This window comes from Labrus bergylta, chromosome 7 (genome assembly GCF_963930695.1).
Source record: "Labrus bergylta chromosome 7, fLabBer1.1, whole genome shotgun sequence".
Taxonomy (NCBI): Eukaryota; Metazoa; Chordata; class Actinopteri; order Labriformes; family Labridae; genus Labrus; species Labrus bergylta.
The window spans coordinates 4,857,464-4,879,536 of record NC_089201.1 but is presented as its reverse complement, the minus strand read 5'-3'; the positions used below and the strand labels follow the sequence as shown (position 1 = coordinate 4,879,536).

The 22,073-nt window shown below is 42.5% G+C and overlaps 1 protein-coding gene across 3 annotated transcripts in view; it reads right to left on the bottom strand.

The window, feature by feature from the left end:
- Nucleotides 1–380: 380 nt before the first annotated feature.
- si:ch211-1e14.1 (UPF0606 protein KIAA1549) overlaps nt 381–22,073 on the bottom strand; it is a 51,093-nt gene continuing 29,400 nt past the window's right edge. The window contains exons 11-22 of one of the 3 annotated variants that reach the window (XM_065956681.1): nt 20,861–21,045; nt 16,631–16,866; nt 14,849–14,985; nt 14,042–14,056; nt 13,405–13,610; nt 12,932–13,161; nt 12,704–12,848; nt 11,896–12,222; nt 8,345–8,397; nt 6,883–7,031; nt 5,543–5,697; nt 381–4,797 (exon numbers count right to left, since the gene is read on the bottom strand). In XM_065956681.1, the coding sequence (XP_065812753.1) occupies nt 4,600–4,797; nt 5,543–5,697; nt 6,883–7,031; nt 8,345–8,397; nt 11,896–12,222; nt 12,704–12,848; nt 12,932–13,161; nt 13,405–13,610; nt 14,042–14,056; nt 14,849–14,985; nt 16,631–16,866; nt 20,861–21,045 (2,036 nt within the window). In that variant the 3' untranslated portion in view covers nt 381–4,599. Of the gene's footprint in view, nt 4,840–5,542; nt 5,698–6,882; nt 7,032–8,344; nt 8,398–11,895; nt 12,223–12,703; nt 12,849–12,931; nt 13,162–13,404; nt 13,611–14,041; nt 14,057–14,848; nt 14,986–16,630; nt 16,867–20,860; nt 21,046–22,073 lie in introns of all 3 variants that reach the window. The other 2 variants (XM_020651097.2, XM_065956680.1) reach the window with 2 other exon arrangements.

Sequence of the window (22,073 nt, the reverse complement as noted above, 5' to 3'; positions counted from 1 at the left end):
CCTTTTTGCTGTGAGGCGACAGCGCTGTGCAGGGACTAAAAAATGGCATTTGCTCCATCCATTATCTATATTGCTTGTCCAGGGTTATGCGGGCTGGAGCCTATCCCAGCTGACATTGGACACTGGAAGAGAGGCGGGTTACTCCCCGGACTTGTCGCTAGACTGTGGGAGGAAGCTGGAGTATCTGGGGGGAAACCCGCACATGAATGGTGAGAACTCCCCACAGAAAGGCTCTGTCTGACGGGGGATTCAAACTAGAAACCTTTTTGCGGTGAGGCAGCGCTAACCACTGCAACCCCGTGCAACCCTCAAAAAAGTGTCATTGAACACATCAGTTTGTACCAGAGCTTATGTTAATAAACTAAGAATCCGGTTACAAATGTAGAGACAACTTCTTTTGTATTTTCAAGGATTTTCTTTGAACAGCATGCGCAAAAAACCAACAAAACATAAAACATAAAGAAATACAATAATTAAACATGCGACATCAATGAAACAGAAAGTTGGGCCAGCCAACAAATAATTTTCACCAAATGCAAAACATATAAAATCATTGCTCACAACACAAAAAAACACATTCAAAAGGAACAAAAGGAAGTTTGGGATGAACAAACGTGGGGTTGGTGGTTGTTACAGTACATGACCAGCAGATGGAGGCATACAGTGTGAGAGTGTAAACATGGACTATTCAAACACAGCTTCATACAATAACCATGTGTGATCACTGTTTCATTTTAGCTCCTAAAGCAACAAAAGTATGTAAATTTAAAAAAATGACTGCTTATTGTTGTTATTCAGACCAGGAATCACAATATTTGATCCTCAGTGATGGAGATGAGAAACAGGACACACGGAAAACTACTAGAAGTAATTCAAATGTTCAAGGTTACTGTGAAAGGAAGTGCTGTAGTGAGACCAAACGAGATATGCCAAAGACCAGAGTGCCCTGAAACCAAGACTAGACCAAGACATTTAGGGATCGAGGCCGAGTCAAGACCAAGGCAGGGCGAGACCGAGACAAGAGCAAGAGCATAAACATCACTGAAAAATCATCATCTAGTGAGCAGTGGGCGTGTCACTTGCTTCATGAATGAATTAAAGTTTCTGTATTCTTTGAGAAGGGGTCGTTTTCCTCTGAATCAAAATTATGATGTGGAAAAATAGAAATCAGAGGTGGTCTTGATCGGTCTCGATTTAAAATCCAGTCCGCCCAGTCTGAGACAGACTTCGGTTCCGAGACAAGACCTTCAAAAAGTGGTCTCGAGACCAGTCTACAACACTACTGAAAGGCACATGACGCTGCCAAACAAATTAAAACAAATGTAGATGTGTAGTGATGATGTATAAGCTGCCACATCAGACTGGCAGACACACTGCAGACGCATGTTTTCAGTCCCTGCTTTTGAAATCCATAATTTCCATCTTTTATTTCAGTTAGATAAAATATAACTTCAGGCCCCGAAACATCACAACATATGGAAGGAGGAGAGGGGGAACCTAAAAGCACGATGACTAAGAGACGTTTGAAGGGGAACAAAATCACATGAGGTAAGGTAGATCAGAAAAAGGTCCAGAGCACAGAAACAAGATGGCTGTAGTAAACCATAAATTACAATACAGTACACTTTTCTTTTAACCCCTCCTGTGCTGATAAAAAGGCAAACAACATGTTTGAATACTGCATGAGACAGAGATGGTGTTAGTTATTAATACAGGTCAATGCTAAACAGAATACTGATCTGTAGGACTTTCTACGGGAGCCTTAAGCAGACAAACATCAATATTAATTTACTCATCCTTATCAGAAGTAATGGTTGTTTTCTCAACATCTCAATTGACTCTAATTGTCTCGTAATATCAAAACTTGTTTCACTGAGATAAGTTAATTTCTGGAAATCTAAAAATAAAACGACCGATCATCATGAGAAAACCGTAGCCTGTAAATATTAATAGACGAAGCCATCTGTTCCTGCAGGGGACTCCAGAGGCTCATCTACAGCATTCGCCATGCTGGAAATCCTGTCTCAGTGTAACTTTCAGTCAACCTAACGACAGGCTGAGAGCTGGAGCTGAGGCGTGTTTTAAGCCTCTTGACGAACCGTTATATCCCGCCCACCTGTCAATCATGACAGCTACACGCCTAACTATTGATAACACATATCATAAAATCAAAACGGAGCAATTTTTTCAAAATTCACATGTTTGTTTAAAATGGGTACTGCAGGTCAAATTTAAAACATTGTAGAGAGCTGTCTCCCCCCCGCGCCCTCCTCTCCAGAGTCGACGCTCACTCAGGTTGCCAGTGATGACAATAACTAATCAGATCTATTTGTTTTTTGTGTACCAGGCTGTAATTATAACATGACCATTTCTTTTTTTCACAACAAATCTCAAATTAAAACAAACATTATTTAAATTATTGCTGTGATGCAACGTATACAAATATAAAACTTGCCACATGGTAAGTACTGAATTACTGGCCTTTTTGGCTGTGGTGTGTATGTGACTCCTGGTGTTCCTGCAGGCAGCCTCAAGTGGACACTCAAAGAACTTCAGGATTTTGCACTTCCGAATCGGTTTCTTTTCAACACTGGAGGTTGCAGCTTGGTGAAAACCAGCGTTGTTATCCCAAGAACAAGATAAATACATTGAGATATTGAGCAAACAACTGTTATTGTACCATAACAATGAGTAAGGTATTTTACCTACTCTTTCATAAAGCGTCTAGAGTTAACATTTGTTATGAATCAATGCTACACAAATTAAGATTGATTGGTTGATTGGCAACAGAAATGTAGTAATTTTTACAGTACATCAGAGTTAAAGGCGCAATCAGCATAAGGTGTGTAGTTAAGTAAATGATAAAGGTATCTTACTATATGATCAGACATTAAGGAAACATGCTGTGTTGAAGTGCTGGCTTCTCTGACAACAATGCAGCAGTCAGTATGTCCTCCTTCTAACTTTAGATTCTGCTCCTGAATGCTCTGGATTTGTTTGGACCAGAGAAGGTAGGCGGTTTTAAGGCACCCCCACATGGCCGTTTTAGACGCCCCTCAGGTTGCCAGATATGAGAGCAGTTATCAGGTCAAACCAACAGGTGTTGTAGTGATGGAAGCGGGCAAGAGAAGTGGTTCAGATAGAAGTGATTGTACCCGACCTAAAAAGCCTCTGCATGTTTCTAATAAGCTCCACGAGCAGAAACGTGCTCAAACTAGGATCAATATTGGAGATGCTTTTGAAAAATGGAGAGAGGTTAGAACACAGAAAGGTTTACAGACCGATGCAGAGCTGGATAAACACTGAAGCTTCAGGGTCCACCACATGGCAACCTGTGTGAGCATGGACTCTAGAGAGGAGGGGGCGGGGGGAGACAGCAATTTGGACTGCAGTACCCATTTTAAACACTAGGTGTCAGAGTTACATATTACTCCTTTAAATAAAATGTATTGATGCTTATCTGCTTAAGGCTTCTGTAATGTTCCTTCATTAACAGTACTTTGACATGACTTATCTTAACACTGATTTGTCCGTTAGAAATCTCTTATTGATTGAACTGAGCTGTACAAAGTCGTCTGCAAACAGTGCATCAACGTACAGCAGAACACACTCCATAATGTCAAGTAACACATTTCTGCCTGTAGGTGTAACACTTCCTGCTGTTGACGATTGACTTGATTTCAAGGCCATTTTCCCAAGCTTGCTAGTAGTCTGTCAGCTTCTTAGCATAATAAAAAACAAAGACAGTGAATGCAAGCTGTCCACAAATAACAACAAGTAAACGATACTGTAGGAAAAGAGGTCAAAAGATTTAAACTCAGACTAACTCTGTGCTACTGCAGTAAGGAATAGGTAGTGTTTATGAGTGTTATTAGTCTCTAGAAGTGCTCCTCTGTGCCTACCGTCTGACCTATGAGCTCACTGTGGGCTCGTACATTAGACACAGTCAGGTGAACTACATCACAGTGTCAAGGCATAGCATGGCTCATCATGGCAGAGAACAGGAAGTAGCACCTGATGGTGATAATGAGGTTAAGAGTCTGCAATGAAAATAAACAAATACCTGTGTGGTAGTGTCAGTAGCGTTAAAAAAAAACAGAGGAGATTATCTATATGACTTAGAGGGGATTTCATTTTAGGGAAGGCAGCATGAGAACGAAAGTATGACGCAGAGACTCAGTCTGATGGAGTCGGTAGCATCTCAAAGAAGTCCAGAATGTGGCCAGAACTCGGCCTCCCAGGTCCACAATGAGTCCAGACATGCCACATCACGTCGTCTCATTAAAAGGTCCATCATCTACTGTTCATATTGTCTTCCTTTCCATTGCATTGTCTATGATTTGATTTAACTGTGTAATGTGATTCTGTTCTCTGAACACGAGCTGTCCAGTTTTTAACAAGGGCGCCCCCTGCAGGTAGAAATCTTTGTTAGCCGCCTCTTCACTTCACTTCACTTCAGCAGGACTCTCTCTCTCTCTCTCTCTCTCTCTCTGCTGTACCGCCTCAGAGACTTCCATGGGAAGTATTGTGAGCTCAGGTGGGTGAAGCAGGCAGGCAGGGTCAGTGGTACGACTGGTTACAGACTGGAGGCTGAAGCTCTCAGCCGTGGTAGCTGGACACAGCTGCCTGTTTCTGCGAGAGACGCAGCAGCTCCTCCCTGATGGCCTTGATGAGCGAGGCGGAGGAGTGCGTGGGAGGAGATGTATCCAAAGGCGGCGGGGCAGACAGATAGCTCACACTCGAGGTGTCCAGGTGGGCAGGAGGTGCCGAAGGCTCCCTGATGACACTTCTTGGCGTCTGGAAGATAGAGGGGGACGAGTAGTCAGGACAGCCCAGGAACTGAAGGCAGGAAGGAGGAGAAAAAAAAGAGGAGAGAGATGAGGAGGAGAAAGCAGAAATATGAAGTGACAGAACTGAAGAGTGTGAGATTAAAGAAGTAGTAGAGATTCTCAGAGCAGCATAGAAAGTAAAAGAAAACTGTGTGTAAAAAGGGGAAGAAGCGTAAAGTGGCGTCAAGGTTTATTACTGAAAATGTGAAGGACCTTGTTGGTTTAAAATCTGTGTCTTTATTTTCAGGTCAAGGCCCTTTTTTTCTGCTGAATTTAATTTTAAGTCAGGTCAAAAATCTATATTTACGGTTTTTATGAATGTACTTAATTTCTGAAAAGTGATGCCACTGAAGCTGTAAGCACATTGCTTTAATGAGTAATTTAAAACAGCAGGGTGTTTGAGGTCCACTGAATAAAAACTACATTGTGCATGTCCAGGGTGGCTCCATTGTTGTCTGAATGGTTTTGGACATCCATGGTGCTTCATGATTTAGATTAAGATGGTGTAAGAGGAATAAATAAACTGAAAATACTTATTTATAGGATCAGGTCATTGTTGTTTTGTGTTTTTCTGTGGCATTACTTGACATGCAAACACACTTAGTTCATATTGATTGATTGTGTGATCGATGATTATGCATAACACACTAGGTTTAAATGTTGTTACAGAGAAGATCGTAATCTGGTGGAAATAAAATGTGTGATGCACTCACTCCCTCTTTTTCAGGCTCTATCCTGGAGAAATGTTCATCGTGGTAGTGGTTCCAGCCGATCCCTCCGTTCTGGCCTGGAGCAGCCCGGAGCCCTGCTGGGTAACCGTTCATCCGACTGGACAATCCCACCTGTGCAAGATGATGGAGCTGGGCACCTGCGCACACACACACACACACACACACACACAGACACACACACACACACACACACACACACACACACACACACACACACACACACACACACACACATACACACACACACACACTCATCACATCAGAGCTACAGAACCTGACACTCAATCCTCAGCAGCTCCTGTCATACACTTTGATGCGATCACTCTGCGTCTGAGGAGCACTCTGCATCTGCTGAGCTGCACTCTTTACGCTAAATGCCAGAATCCATTTCTATTAGTGTGAGTCGCATGATGGCAGCAGCATCACTTCAGCTGCTTCAATAACTTAAAAGACAGACGGACTGCCTCGGTCCGACAGGTTTATGGGCTGGAGGTGTGCGTCTGTGTAGCAGAACAGCACAGAGGCCAACATCCAATAAAAAGGTCAATAAAGCTTCAAGATGTACTTAAAAAGATGCTTTATTGTGTCTTAAAATCATTTTTGCTCACAAATATACAACAAGTTAATTCTGATTAAGTAATTTGATTGGACTATCTGTATGATTCAGCTCCAGCCTAAAGTCAATTCATTTTAAATAATTAGCATTTGTTGCCTAGATTCTAACAAAACATTGCACCACAGAGATCGAAATATTTCAGAAAATAACATTTGAATTAGACTTTAAATTGTGCTGTGTACACAAACACAAAGTATCAAGATTGCAGGACATGTCGGACGCCGATAGCCGAGCAGTTTATGTTGTGAACTCCATGTACAGAGGCTCCATCGCAGCAGCCTGGGGTTTGAATCCGGCGACCTTTGCTGCATGTCATCCCCCCACTTGACCATTCCAACATTTCCTGTCTCTCCTTAGCTGTCCTATCTAATAAAGGCAAAAAGGCCCAAAACTAACCTGAAGAAGAGAGCATGAAATGTTGAAGTGCTGCTTGAAATCGACTTTAAAATCTGAGAGATAAAATAATCTGTTTCGGCTGATCACTGTTTATTATCATATGCTGTTTATAGATCTGTTGAATGAAATTAATATCACACATGTTGTGCAGTTGACCTGAACTTCAGCAGTTTATGTCGAGTGCTGCAGGTAAAAAAACAGGGTGACTTCAATGAAGCTCTCAAAAGTGGAAATAAGATCAAGAGCACTGACTTAAACTGGATTAGTGGGCGTCAGTTTGTGGATGTTAGTATGTGTCTGCATGTCATACCTGTAGTCCCCCCGACAGGCCTGGGTCTGGCAGACGAGGAGAGCTCGTCAGAGTAGAGCCCCCTGCTGGAGTACAGGCTGTCCGGCTGGATCTGCTCACATGTGCCTGCTGGTTCTCCGGGTGGCAGGTAGCTGGAGCCAAGGCCCTGCCTGAAACACAAAGAGAGGCTTTTTCATTTACCTGAGATTTCATGAAAAACATAGGGGGACACATCTACTGATCGTCTTCTCAGCTGTGATCTTTACGCTGACATATCAATGGAGATTTTGAAATGTGGGATATATGTCCAGATGATGTGACAACACGAGAAGTTTTCAGTAAAAAGACCAATCAGCTACTTAAGAGTGTTGATGATAAGTCTTCACTGACATTGTACAGGGATACATATAATGTTATATGTAGACCTACTGTATAATTCAGTGCATGTTCTGTGTATCTGTGTGGATGTTTGCACTCATGAACATGCTCAAACCCACTGGGAGATCTCTCTGATCCCTCAGAGTCTTCTCCTGTTTGTGGTGAAGTTCATCACATGGACCTCATCTAATACAGTATACGACGTCTGCAACATTTGTAGTATTTGACAGCTGCTGATGTCATTTACAAGTTATAGAAAAATTGACCTTACACAGCAGCAGCAATGGATATTAAACGTTTAAAAATATATGTACAGGTTTATATCAAAAAGCAGCAGCAATAAATGTAGGTAGCAGTAGTTGTGATGTGTTTCTATTTATCCTGTGTCTAGTAAATAACAATAAATAATGCAAGCAGTTAGATTGTGTTGTGGTCAGGCCTATTTCTCCCCCCGTCCTCAGTCCTCCCCCTCCCTTTAAGTGTAGAGGAACCTTTACTCTTTTATAAATTTTATAAATTCAAGTACTGAAGTTCTCCACAAAGGCATCAAAACAGAACAGACGGGTCATATCATCATCAGGTTCAAAGCAGATAAATGATAATGCAGATGAGGTTAAATGTAGGGAATTCAACATATTTCTAAAGAGATGAAAGACAAGAATATAAAAAGATTGAATTAAAATAAAAAACAGGACTTTTAACCTGAGGTCAGAAGGTGTTTGATCATAAATAAATCTGTGGGGTTTCCTTCTTGCTGCTCTGCTCTCTACGAAATAAATGAACCTCATGAAAATGGTGCACAGTGTGTGTTTGTGTGCTTTCACATGAATATGTGAGTGTGTATGGGTGCCTCGGTCCTTTGGAGACAGTGAGGGGACCACTGCTTGGACCCGATCCATTAAACTGATAAAATAAAGATGACTCTGGTTTCATTATTCACGAGGCCAACTCACAGGATGCTTTCGAAGGACAACATTCCCCCCGGTGAAGTGCTGAAACTCAAACTCGGCTGATCAATAAGAAATCATTCTGGTGTAGGAAGACGTCAACGTCACAGAGGTGTATTATTTTTTAATTTATACATGGATTTTCAATTTTGACCAACCTCGGTGTCAGGCCTTGGACAGACGGTGGGGGCAGGCTGAGCTCAGGGAACCTCTGGGGAGAGAAAACAAAGAAGACACCCGGGGTTAAGGACAGAGAACAACAGCAGGCGGATCTTTATATCAGCAATATGTCTCATAATGTCAAAAAAAGGTCACATTAAACTTCAGAAATGCTCAAGTGCACTTCCTGTTTACGACCATTTTAAACCTTTCTTTGTCAATTCTTATACAACATCGAAGGTTCACATGCAGAAATGAAATGGCCCCTGAAAGGTTGAGTGAATGGGCCCTCCCAAGATAGGATTTAAATGTATCAACGTATGCACATTCGACCAGTAGTGTTAGCGCTGGCCTCCTGGCTAACATTAGCGCCCTTTGCTCGGCTCCCATCAGCCTTTGGAGCGGTCTGAAATAAGTTTGTTAACAAGTTCTTTTTGGGATCAAATGCCCGAGCCAGCTCCCTCCTTTTCTCCTTTTTTCTTTTCTGGCGTCCCGAGTTTGTGCAGGTTATTTGAGGACTTTTTCTTTTTTCTTTGATCTAATCAGCATCTCAAGAAAGGCGTCGCCAGCAACACCATTGTTTTCCTATGGTCCAACGCGCTTGCCGGGCGCTCTAATCTACTTCTGCGTGTAGCGTTTTTCTGGCTGTGTTTTAGGCGTGCATAAAAGTTAAAACCTTTTCAGCTCAAGATGCGAAGTCCCAGCGCTTGTCAATTTCACCCATGGGCAAAGCAGCCAATCAAATCAAGTAAGAGGATTTACCTCCTCTTTTTATGAACATTTTTTCCCCCTCCTCATCTAGGAGCAAAACAACAGGGAGAACTCTGCGTTTGCTCCAATTAATTTTTTCCCCACTTAATTAAGTATGCACACACAGCCCCGCTCCACAGGCCGTCCCAGCTGTTTTCTTCCCCAGATGCAGTCAGGTGTTTTTTGGAGCGGCCGCACTTAACGTGACGCGTCCCCCTGTGATCGGGCTCTCAGAGAGTCTTGCTTTTCTCAAGTAGAGTTAGTTGGACTTCCTTCATTTTTACAGCTGACCTTTCACAGCACATTAAAGCACTGAACCTACAAAAGCAGAACCAGTAAATAGCTTTTTATGGCTGCACTGCTCCCTGTTAAGTCTCCCTTTATTTATTTCACCTGGGATCAACACCTGTGTTAGCCTATAATGGATAGACTCAAGTCCATTTCACAGCTATATACGTACATTCATCTAAAGTATTTTTCTTAATAAGATTATAAAGAACTTTAGTTACTCCAGTGATATTTAAAGGAGCAATATGTAACTCTGACACTTGGTGTTTAAAATGGGTACTGCAGTCCAAATTTAAAACATTGCAGAGAGTTTTCTCCCCCCGCCCCCTCCTCTCTAGAGTCGATGCTCACACAGGTCACCATGTGGTGGACACTGAAGCTTCAGTGTTTATCCAGCTCTGCATCGGTCTGTAAACCTTACTGTGTTCTAACCTCTCTCCATTTTTCAAAAGCATCTCCAATATTGATCCTAGTTTGAGCACGTTTCTGCTCGTGGAGCTTATTAGAAACATGCAGAGGCTTTTTAGGTCGGGTACAATCACTTCTATCTGAACCACTTCTCTTGACCGCTTCCATCACTGCAACACCTGTTGACCTGATAACTGCTCTCATATCTGGTAAACTGAGGGGCGTCCAAAACGGCCGTGCCTTAAAACCGCCTACCTTCTCTGGTCCAGACAAATCCAGAGCATTCAGGAGCAGAATCTAAAGTTAGAAGGAGGACATACTGGCTGCTGCATTGTTGTCAGAGAAGCCAGCACTTCAACATAGCATGTTTCCTTAATGTCTGATCATATTGTAAGGTCACTTTAATAATTTCAGTCACAGTGTATCTTACATATTGCTCCTTTAAGCTGCAGTCAAGATGGAAATATGTTCAGCTTTAGAATCATAAAAATACTATACTGATATGTTTCCATTCAGAGGGAGTTTTGCACACTTTTTCCCTGCAGGTTTTCAGCAGTGTTATTTCTTACTGACAGAATAGGACTCACTGTTCATCAAATCCACGTGATTCAATGTGCAGAAAATCTCTGTAGCTTACTGTAATGCTTACAGTATATAATCTCTGCCATCTCTAAGCATCTTAGAGTATTTGGCATATATAAAACCCATGGGCACTGTATAGGAGTAGTAAAGCTACACGTAGTATAAGCTAAGTATCGTCTCTTTGCAGTTCACTCCACAACATGAAACACTACAGACACTGTGTCACACATGCACAGCACTATGGACCTCTGCTGCAGTGCTACATAAACAAGCCTTTGTGTAGTGTCGCAGCTTTGCCCCGACCTCTTTCAATGAACAGACTAAATACAAAGAAACACTGAGCTTATTATTTCAGCATTTCAGTGACCGCGCCTCCTTTGAAACTAGTCTACGCTGACAAGAGCCAATGCAGGTCAAGGGTATCTCTGTAGCTGTCGAGTCTTAGGACTGTAGGTGGCTGACGAGAGTTGAAAGGTCGCAGCTCCATGGGGGGTGACAGATGGAGGAATACTTAACTGATTAGGTGGCTAAGTGGACACGATTAAACTTGATGCTACCGGCTTCGTGCTGTTAATGAGCTGAAAAAGAAAACTTGAGAAAGGGAGGAGATAGTGAACATGAGGGATTTCACCAGTGCTTATTTTCTGTTATGTTAGTTCTTATCTAACAGGGAGCTTATTTCTGTTTATCTGTAGAAAGGTAAAACATGCTTATCTTAAAACTATATGAGAAACAGGTTTTTTCATCAGACAATTAGACTAAATAAACCTTATAATCACAAAATAAATGCTTTTTTATTACTGCTTACTCTGTCACTTGTTTATTTTATTTTAAAGTATTTCATATTTACTCACTCTCTTAAAAGCAGCCAACCCACAGAAGACTTTTCCCACGTTTGTTTCAACATTCAGAGAGACATTAAACATCTTAAATCCTGATGATAGTGTTGTAGGACTCGAAATCGGTCTGGGTCTCAAGACCGTTTTTTTGGAATCAAAAGCATTTTTACTCTGACTTGTCTTGGTCTCAGACTGGGCGGACTCGGGATATTAAATTAAGACCAGTCAAGACCACCACTGATTGGCTATTTTTAAAGTCATTAGAAGAAAAACAACCATTTCTAAAAGAAAGAATAACTTTAATTCATTTGTAGTTTGATTTTTATCCCCCGGGTAAAGTCGCAACCTTCATAGTGTTAAGGTCTTAGTTTTGCACACAAAATGATTTTTCAGTGTTATTTATGGTCTTGGTCTTGCCATGGTCTCATCCTGCCTTGGTCTTGGTCTTGGTCTTGTCTCGGAGCATCCTGGTCTTAGTCTTGGTTAGTGTGGTCTTGACTACCTGATGAGCTATATGGGACCATTTTTTTATATCTACTTCATTGCCACGAGAGCAGAAGGATCAAAGGCAACAAAAATACTAATAAGAGATTAACCGATTTAAATATTCTGCATATGCATTCAGAAATTACACAGAGGGGGGATTTATTCTGTAGATGAAAGCACCAGGAGTGGCTACTTACACCAGTGTAGGGGCCGAGACTTTGGTAAGAAGGACCCCAAGGTCGGGGACTACGTCCAGGAGGGCTGGAGGCGGGCGGGTTGTTGTTGTTGACCCCTGGCAGAGTGATCCCTGCCGTGCTGCCCTGAGAGGTGGGGGACACGAGGGCGAAGGCATCGTCCAGCAGAGAGTGCATCTGCTGCCGCGCCTCCTCGATGGAGGGCTGTGGGGGCATGTAGGGGGGTGGGGGAGGGGCATGGCCTGGAGGAGAGGATGCAGGGCCGAGGAAGACATCATCGGTGGGGGAGGGGCTCCTGTGAGGGGATCCTGGGCCTTGGTCAGGATCAGACTGGAACAACACAACACATTATGAACATGCTTAAAGAGTGTATAGACAGGATATAGAGATTCAAGTTGAGGAGTATAAGTAAGAAATATTATACAGGGAGCAGAATGTTGAGAATGGAACCACAACAGAATGATTCAGCACAATTAATCGATGCTTTTAAAAAAGACAGAGGTGCTAAATAAGTAGTGCACCAATGGCTTTTTTGCTCTGGCAGAGCCAAAGACTTCTCTGCCGATTCTCACTGCATCACTGTTGCTAGGTTACAAAGGTTTAGCTTAATGAATCTCTGCTTCCCTCGTAGTGACCTTTAGGGCTGTTTAAATGTGGTCCGTATGCTTAACACTTGCTTCTATTCAAATAGATATCACCAAGAAAAACATGGAAACTCTGTACAGTAAAGGAATCCTTTCCTGGCATTAGCTGCAGCTTTAGACCTGGAAAATTGTTGAGATGAGTCGGATTAGATTCATGTACTACTCACAACGTAGGCCACGTTGTTGACTCCAGGACACTTCCTGTACGCAGCATCATTGTCTTCAGTGATGAGGTGGTCTTTGTCTGCCTCCATCATGCCGCCATTCAACTGCTCCTTCATCCTCATTTTGGGGGAGCGCCTTCCACGAACACTAAGATCAAAGGTTAATGAGTCTTTTTATTTTGTCAGACACTTATCAACTCAGGTACAATGACAGAAGACATGAACATTCACCTTTTTTTGGACTGCATGAAGATGGCAGGCATCTGAGTGTCAGGGTCCAGGATCTTATCGATCTGTGTCTGTGCTTTCTGATAGATGCAATCCTGGTCCTTAGTGTCTCCCAGCCCGCCTGTGACCTCCTCCATAGCGGGGAAGTCGTAGTGGCCCTTTCTCTTGGCGCGCAGACGGATCTTGTTTCGATGGTGTTCAATCTCTGACTTGTGCCTCAGTGCTACCTGGATCTGCAGAAAAGAGACACTGTTAGATAAAAGCCTCTGGATCTCTTTAAAGGCAGAATGTCCAACATTTTACACATAAATAAAGCAGATATCCAGTATATCTTCTGTAAATGTCTCTCAGACGATATACTGGACAGTCATGCTGTCTGTGTGGTTGGTCAGGATGTCATGCAGCCTGCTCAAAAATTCATTTCATGAATTGAAAAATATATTTTTTTGTGAGCATAGTGAGTCAGAAAAGTCGACCTCTTTGTTGATTTGGTTGGTGTTGGACAGTTTGCCGTTGATGGGGGGGCTGTGGAGAGGTGGCACAGGCATGGGCTGCATGGCGATGAGCTGGATTTTGTTCGGGAGTCTCCTGCTGGCATCGGCGGCCCGAGACATTCGATCCACATGTTCAAAGATGGATGCCGAGGACAGCTGCTTGTTTGTGCCATTCATAGGCGGAGGACCTGAAGAAGGAATGGGGAAAAAAAAACATTAGTCATAACTCTGTCAGCAAAATGTGGTCATTACATCGTTAAGCGCTACTGTGGGCGTAAACTAGGGGATGGAGCAAAGACTGATCATGTTTTAAAGATCTCTACCAAGCACTTTAACTTCATCTAAAACTTGATTTGCATAAAACATGTGGGGTTAAAACATCCGGTGTGAACATGAAATGAACTCTGATTCTATTTCTAAAAGCCAAATGTGATTTCAAACAACGGCGTTCCCTTTGTTTGATTGTTTCTTCACTGTGACCGACAGCTCAGCAGACAGTGATGGATGGGGAGAACAGAAAACTAGCAGAAACAAACAAACAGACAGCACAGAGACACAGCTGCTGGGGGTCAAACCTGAGGTCTATGGAGACACAGACAGAGAGAAGACAAACTCTTACCAATTCTATTCTTGCCTGGAGACCGCAACAGAGAGAACAAAGAGTTTTATTGAGGTGAAGGAGATCAAATAAGAGCAGCAGAGAAAGAAGAAGACTTACAATGATGCTTACACTGAAAAAAAAAAAAAGCCCAGACTGTTTTTTTAGTCTTTAAGAGAAGAGGGAGGAAAGTCAGATAAATAATCCACAGCTGATAAAAGCTTCTCTTCTGCTCGTGTGCAGTTCATTACTCAGAGAAATTAATGAGAGGGGCAGGGGAAAAAAAAGCAGCACATTAAAAATGTCTGTGTCTCCTTTACATCCTATTTCCAAACAGTGTCGCAGAGCGGAGCAGTTCCAGGCAGAGACTTATCAATAACAAAACAGAGACCATTCTTCTGTGAGAGAGTCAGCCTGCAGTCTGCGTGCCTGACTGCCTCTGGCTCTGGCACGTATCGCTACGCAGGCTTGAATCTATCAACAAGCTGTCCGATAGAGTAACTTCAGCTTTTTTTGTCTCTCTCTCTTTCCTCTCTCTGGACTTCTTTGGACCAATGAATAGAGTTTAAATAAGGCTCTGTCCCCCCCTCTATAATCTTTATGTCACTGCTGCTCTTTTCCGTCCTCGGCCCTTCCCTGCTTTTTTGTTTTTTTTCACAGTCTCCCCTGCCCTCAGGCTGGCTTTCCTGTCAATCAAATAACACTAGCTTGAACTGCTCTCTCTCTCTTTATCTGCCCCTTCCTTTTACTTTCCTCCGTCCCCTCCCCCGCCTGGTATTTGCTCTCTGTGTTTGGAGGACTGACGTGTGCGTTACCAAGGCGACTTACCATTTAAAACATTGATGGGGACCTTGCGGGTCTGCTTGCTGTCGTTGGGCGTGCCGTGGCCTCTCAGGTTCTCCTCGTTTGATTCCCGCTCACTCGAATGGTCACTAACCACAGAGTCACCGTCTGACGGCGAGATCCTACCGAAAAAAACACACAAAAAACACACACAGGCGGAGATAAATAATAGAAGAGAAGAAGGCACTAACATCCTGAAATGCCATGCATAAATGAAAGTCATGATTTTTCAGAATAAGGTAAAAGCTGGGGTAGCCTTCTCAAAGTAGTCTCACTTAAAAGATTTAAATCCTAAGAAAAGTGTCCTGTCAGCTGTCATATGAGAAACTGATATCTCGTCCACACCAGAACAATCTGCTGTTGTGGTTGGAAATTAGAGAAGTATCTTAATCTTAATCTGCAGCCAAATCACTCACTCACCTTAAAGGCTGGTCATTTTCAGAGCACTGGGGAAGAGTAGCATTCCCTCAGTGCTCCGTCTGCACCCACCCCCTCCCCCCTGTTCTCCCTCTAAAGCCACGCCCCCTCAATTACATGCACGAGTGGCGTTGCTCCAGAAGTTGACCTCAGCTCATCGCTTGCATTGTGTAGAAACTACGTTGTCTCATGTCTCATTCAGCGGTAAGTAAACAATAAACTTCATCTTGATAATATGTGCCGCTTTCTTCTCCGTTTGACGTCATTGTGCGACGCTGTCACTTTTGTCTACATGAGGTCAGTGCGATCACAGACGTCACCAAACTAGCGCTGGTGCTAACGTTGCTAACTGGACTTTTTACACACACAGTTACTCTCTCCCACTATGTTGACGAGCAGAGACGCCTGAGTGGACAACGGGAGGTCACTGCTGCTTCATACCACACTCCCACCAACCAAACCCCACCACCGACGTCAGCAGTTTGGGAAGAGACCCGGTCAGACTTTGGGATGGTGGGACAACATTAAGAACGAAACGGTCATTTCTATGGAACCACTGTTTGTTGACTTGGCGTGCTCATGGCAACCGTTCTAGCTTGTTTTTGTGTTTTCATGTGGATGAAGATGTTTTTGAGAACTGAGCGTGTGTGGACGGGATTCTTTTTTTAAACAGAGGAGGGAAACCTCAATTTCAAACATATTGACGAGGCCTTAAAGAGGACGAGGCCTGATTAACTCAGGTGTACAGTTAGCTACTTATTTATTTGATTTGAGGCTTTTTGGTGTTTGGTTGCTATGTGACGTCTCTGATGAACATGACGCGTGTTTTGATGATTTCATTTCTGTGTCTTATTCACGATTGCTGATGTGTTTTTATCCCAAAAGCACATTGAGCTTACTGTACCTGTAATGAATTGTGCTTTATAAATTAACTTTCAATTCTCTTCTATTCTATAAAAAAAAAAGCTAAAACCTCAATTAACCCAAGCTATTAAAACGTTTAAATAGAAACGAGTAAATACAGTACTGTATGTGCATGTTGTCATAACTGAGTATAATGTATAGAGGCACACTGAGAAAGAAAGCAAAGAAAAACATCGTCTGTCACATTAAATATTGATTCAAAATCTGTCCGAAGGTTTTGTTCTGGTTGACTGAGCGTCTTAAATTGGGGTGAGCGTAAAATGAAGCCTCTTTGGAAAAACAAAACCAGCTCTGTTAAGTGTCTAAAAATATCTGAATGCTGGATGTTTTTTAATGGAGGAGCGATTAAAAACAGCTGTGAGTAAAAAGCTAAAGGTTCTAACGAGGTGCTGGACTAAAGAGGACCTGGAGGACAGATTAATTTACCGTTCTCTCCTTCGGCTGCTGCGTGACGCCTTCGTGGAGGAGACTGAAGTTTTGGACTGCGGAGTGGGAATCTCCCCGTTCTCAGACTGGCTGAGGCCGTCTTTAATGGACACGGGCAGCGGTCCAGAGCCCAGCCCTGGCGGGACTGGCTCCTGAATCACCATGACATCATCCTTACTCTGCTGGCCAAGGTGCAGCTTGGCAAAGTCGAAACCTTTCACGCTCGGGGCCTGCAACTGAGGACAGGGACAGAAGAGAAAAAAATAATGAAAGTGAAGAAAGGTAGAAAAGGAAAAGCGTCAGGGAGAGGATGAGGACATATAGACTAAACTATACTGTACATTAGGGCTGTCAAAAGGTTAAATATATGTAATTGTGATTAATTGCTAAATTCCAATGTTTAATCACGTTTGAAATTCCATTATTTCACATTGAAAAATATAAATGGTTAGGCTTTTATTTTGAAATGTTGTACTGTCTTTAGCTGAGATGTCATTACTGCTGTTTGACTTTGACTTGCTTTTATTTTGAAATAAAGTAAGACCCTTCTGGTAGAGTGAAGGTTAGGACATGAAGTACAGAACACAGAAACAGGAAGTGGTTAGGGATCCCAAACTGAGGTCAAACAGCTCAAAGGAACGGTAACAAAGGTCAATGTGTGATGTCATAAGGTCAATGTGTGATGTCATAAGTTGGATATTACTTTGGACTCGTCAGCTGAGCTGTCAGAGAGTTTGTTAAAGTGAAATGAGACATTTAAAGATGCAGCAGTGTCCATCTTTTACATCACTGACACTACAGGGAGACACCAAGGACGACTATCTACGGTGAGCCTAAAGGGACAAAATAGCAACAACAACAAAAACATGGGATGTTTTAAACAGGGTTCGTTTGGATCCAAAGGATCTTCATCTTTTTGCCAGAGAAAGATCCTTTGGTTGCAAAGTTTTAATTAAAGTCGAACAGTGTGCAGACCTTTCTCTTATTTCTGCAGGTAAAACAGATGTTTATCCTGCGCCTGTATGCATTTTGCTTGGATGTGCACACTCTAGTTTAAGACTATTAGATAAGATTATTTGACTAATTCTTGCCAACTAATCGAAATACAGTGTTGTATCATAAGTAAGAAAACATTTGAATATGCAGCATATTCAGATTGAAGAATGAGCTTGGATTTTGTTTGTAGGCTGAAGAGGAGCGATTGAGTGCCCATGAGAGAGACTGAGACAGACAGACATTAATGAATAAAGAACTGGATGGAGGGGGGGGGGGGACACGTAAGGGGAAACATTGAGCTGCTCGTCTCCTCTGAGTCAGTGTGGGATAGAGGCAGTGAGAGTATCTGAACGTAAAGCCGTCGGGAGTTCCCCACAGAAGAGGAGTAAACATGGAGTGTCAGATCTCAACCTGAACTCTACCACTGTGACGCTGAAATGGGAGTACAAGAGGAGACAAGCTGCTGTTCTAATTCTCCAAGTTAAACGTACACTCACACTGAGGTTCATTGATGCAAAATGCGGTGCTTAGAAGAGGCTTGCTGCTATAATACTGCTAATCCAGTATGATGCTTGCCAACATGCATAAAAGTGCTAATCCGATGAGGCGGAGAGAAGGTGTGTGTATATGTTTGTGCAGACGGCTCTCAGCGGCATACAAACATGGACAGTTATGAAAGGGGAAGGATTCAAAAAGCCACAGCTGAAATAGTCAAAAGTGTTTCATAAGAATTAAGACTGAGGCTGAGGGAGAGAGACAGATATCTCCCACACATTATGCTCACTAATTACTACTTAGCCGGGTCTAATGGGAAACTTAGGAACACCAACACGCTGTATAAACATGAAGATGACGTCTATAGATCTACCACGTCACAATTCAGGGCTCTAAAGATGACAAAATCTTCATGACTATGACCGGAAAAGCGTCAGATCCTAATGTCTATCACAAAAACGTAGGACACTCTATGACTATTGAACATTATACCTCCTCCGCGGCTCGCCTTCCTTTATTTATCACTCTCTTTTTGTCTTCTTTCTTCTTCTCTCCTGATTTTATTATCATCCCTCTGCTCTCTTGTTTTCTCTGCTCTGCTTGTTTCATTCCTTTCTCTTTAAACTTCTCCTTCTCCTCATCTGTGTCCTCGTCTTCTTCTTCTTCTTCCTCCTCCTCCTCCTCCTCCTCTTCTTCTTCTTCTTCTTCCTCTTCCTCCTCCTCTTCCTCCTCCTCACTGCTCATACTTTGTTTGCTCTTTGGAGGAGCTGCTGGTGTCTGAGCAGAAGCAATTGTTGGCATAAATACTTCAGGTGATGATGCTGTTGTCTCTGGACTATAAACTATTGAATAGTTTTTGTGCTGTTTGAACACGACGACTAGCCTACCTACTTCAGACTGCAAACACACACTAACTACATCTCTGCTCTACACCAGACACTGCTCTGTACCTTCCCGCCTTTAACCTCATCCTCCTCCTCCTCCTCCTCCTCTTCTTCTTCTTCATACTCCTCTTCTTCTTCCTCATACTCCCCCTCACTTGACTCCACATCCTTTTTAGTCGGGGGGAGTGTGTGGTGCTGAGAGGTGCTTGATTCTCTAAAGGAGGTGGTAGACTGAGAGAGGGGGATGGTGTTAAGTGACAGATGATCGTGTTAAGCAGAGAGGGCAGACTGATTGGTAATTATTATTTCTGCACGTTACGTTTCAACAGAAAGTCAGGGAGATGAAAAACATACTCTTCCCATGAACCAGCAGCTTTGGACATGAAGAGAAACCAAAGTGTCACCCTGACTAAAAAAAGACAAGTCGTTTAAAAAGGTGGAAAAGGGGGATAATATGTCCTCTTTAAGATAAACCCTAATCTCACTAAACGGGGAACACACTTACCTCAGATGTTTAATTATTGTCATATCTCACAGACGTTTTACTCCATCGTTCCAATTTGGCATTAAATTAATTCCTTATTAGTTTCTGTTTAATGCATTGGGGTTCCCTCTCAAAACCACCTAATTCATATGTACACATTTTTTGAGAGATATTCTTAAAATTATTTCACAAGTTAACAGTCGACATTGGTCCCTTATTTAACAAATAGCAGCACATTATTAAGATCGGCGGGTACTCTGTTAGAGATTTTATGGAGACGGGCACAGAACCAGCAGCACACAGATGTCCAAGAATGTTTTGCACAATTCTGTTTTGCACAGGATGCACTTCAACTTTGACTTCAATTAATATTCTGTTTGTAAGAAGTTTTGCCGTACAAGTATGAATACTCAGGGTTTGAAAACATTTTGCTATGATGGTTGTTCCTTTTTACAGATGTTTGTTTTTTTTGGCCCCAGGCAAGGCGGGATAAAGGGGAAAGATTTCTGGGTATCCAGCCGCATGAGGCAGGCCCATAGAGGTTATCAAAAACATGGCAAAATAATTATGTCTGATGTCCATTAAGTTCAGACAAAAGAGACACGAAGAGAAGAAGTCCCGTTTTAAGTGAAGTCAGAAGCTTTATTCAGACCGCCGTTTCAAGTCACGGTATTTACACACCTGTGACTTTCCGCCTTCCATCTGAATGTCGCAGAGGCACTTCCACTGAAAAGCAATATGAATTCACAGACTGGGACACCGACATTACGCCATTGCAGAATCAATATGAATGTACAAAGACGTCATGACGGCTGAGCTTAGTTATAGTCCTGCAGAAATGCAGTCTGAAGCTCTTCAATTGACACAGACTTAAAATCTAATTGGACAAACGTTACCTGAAAGAGCATTTAAGGCGAGTCCAAAAAGGTATCTCTAAAATAAAAGAGCAACAGAGGCCCATTCATGAGTTATCAGCTCTTCTATTCCAACTAACGTCCCTGCTGGGATCATTAAACTTTTACAAACTGTTTCTAAATATAAGAAATAATGAAGTCCAGACGGAGCAGCTCATTCATTACCATGACGGATACACCGAAATGAATCATCATCAGCTCATTTGGATTTAAAAGTGAGATCATCTTTCCTCTTTCCTCAAACTTATGGTGTGGAAGGAAAACAGCAACGTTACCATGACATAAAACTTTTTTTTTTTTTTTTTTTGTTTGTTTGTTTTATGCACAGAAGTGATGTTTTCTTTGACTGAAGGTGTTATTTCTCACAACTTACATACCTGGAGTTAAAGTGTGTCATTTTAAGGCTGAACTGTAGATCTGAAATGACACACACTGAGTAACACTGACTCAACTCTACCTTCTGTCGCTGCTGGATGGAGGTCATGGCGTCTGGCTGGAACTCCAGCTTATCTGTCCGACACAGTTTCCAGTACAGGATGGAAATGATGACGAGGACCACGATGAGGGGAATTACCACCCCGATGACGATCCACACGTTGGTGTTCTCAGTGTCGGTGGGTGACGATGCAACCTTCTCCACAGCTGCACACAAAGACAGTGACTTCTTATGTTTCAGGTTGAGCTTGAGATAAAATGTCGGCACCCATAATGTGTCATTTGATTTTGTCTTTCATTCCCTTTTTTTCCATCTTCCTCACAAACTCATTCTTTAAAGTGCTCTTGTCTCACTGCTGTAATCGTCAATGCAGACCTTCATTAGATTTAATTAACTCTCATTTCATCCCCAGAGAAAAGGACTGTGGGAGAACACAGTCAGCGCACAGACATAGTCCCTCGAGGGGCTCTCATTAGTCCTTCATCCCTTGTTTAGATTCTTAATGAGGAAGACAGGCTTTTAAATCCAGCCTGTACAGAGGGAGGTAATTAGCTCAAATGTTACCATAAACATACACAAGGAGCTCTTATATGAAGCCCATAAAAAGTTGTACAAGTAAAGAGTGTTTTTTTCCTTTGTTGCAACATCTATTAGCACAGAGCGGGGAAGTGCAAGCAGACCATGAAAAGTAACTTTGCAGGGTGAAATTACCACAAACAGAAAATAATAGTTATTCACAGTAATAAGGTTTCCCTGGTCTTTTAACAACAAGTGAAGAAAATGTCTTCAGCTCCATTCCCAAACAACCAGGAAACTGCAGGGACAGAAGGGGGAAGTCCTGGAACATTCAAGGGATTGGTAGGGAGAAGATGTTGTTCATGTTAAGCAGAGTTTGTCTGCTTCATACTCGACTTCTCCATCAGCCGTTTGAATGTTATTTTTTCTTGAATTGTGTGAAATGTCCTTAAACATTGTACGCTCTACCCCCATGTCCCCCCTCGCTTAAAGTAAACTCAGAATATTTTTGCATTGTGAGGAAAGTCGGATAAAGTCAATCTGCTGCGGTGAGATCCATGGACAAGTCCTGATCATTTGGGGACTTCAATGTCCTGAAAGTGTGAGTAAAAGGGGACAAGTATCTTTGACTAGTTAGGTCTGCGTGTTTAAAAGGACCATCATTAGAAGCACCACATCACTTGAACCCTGAAGTGTCACTGATACAATACAAGGGGTA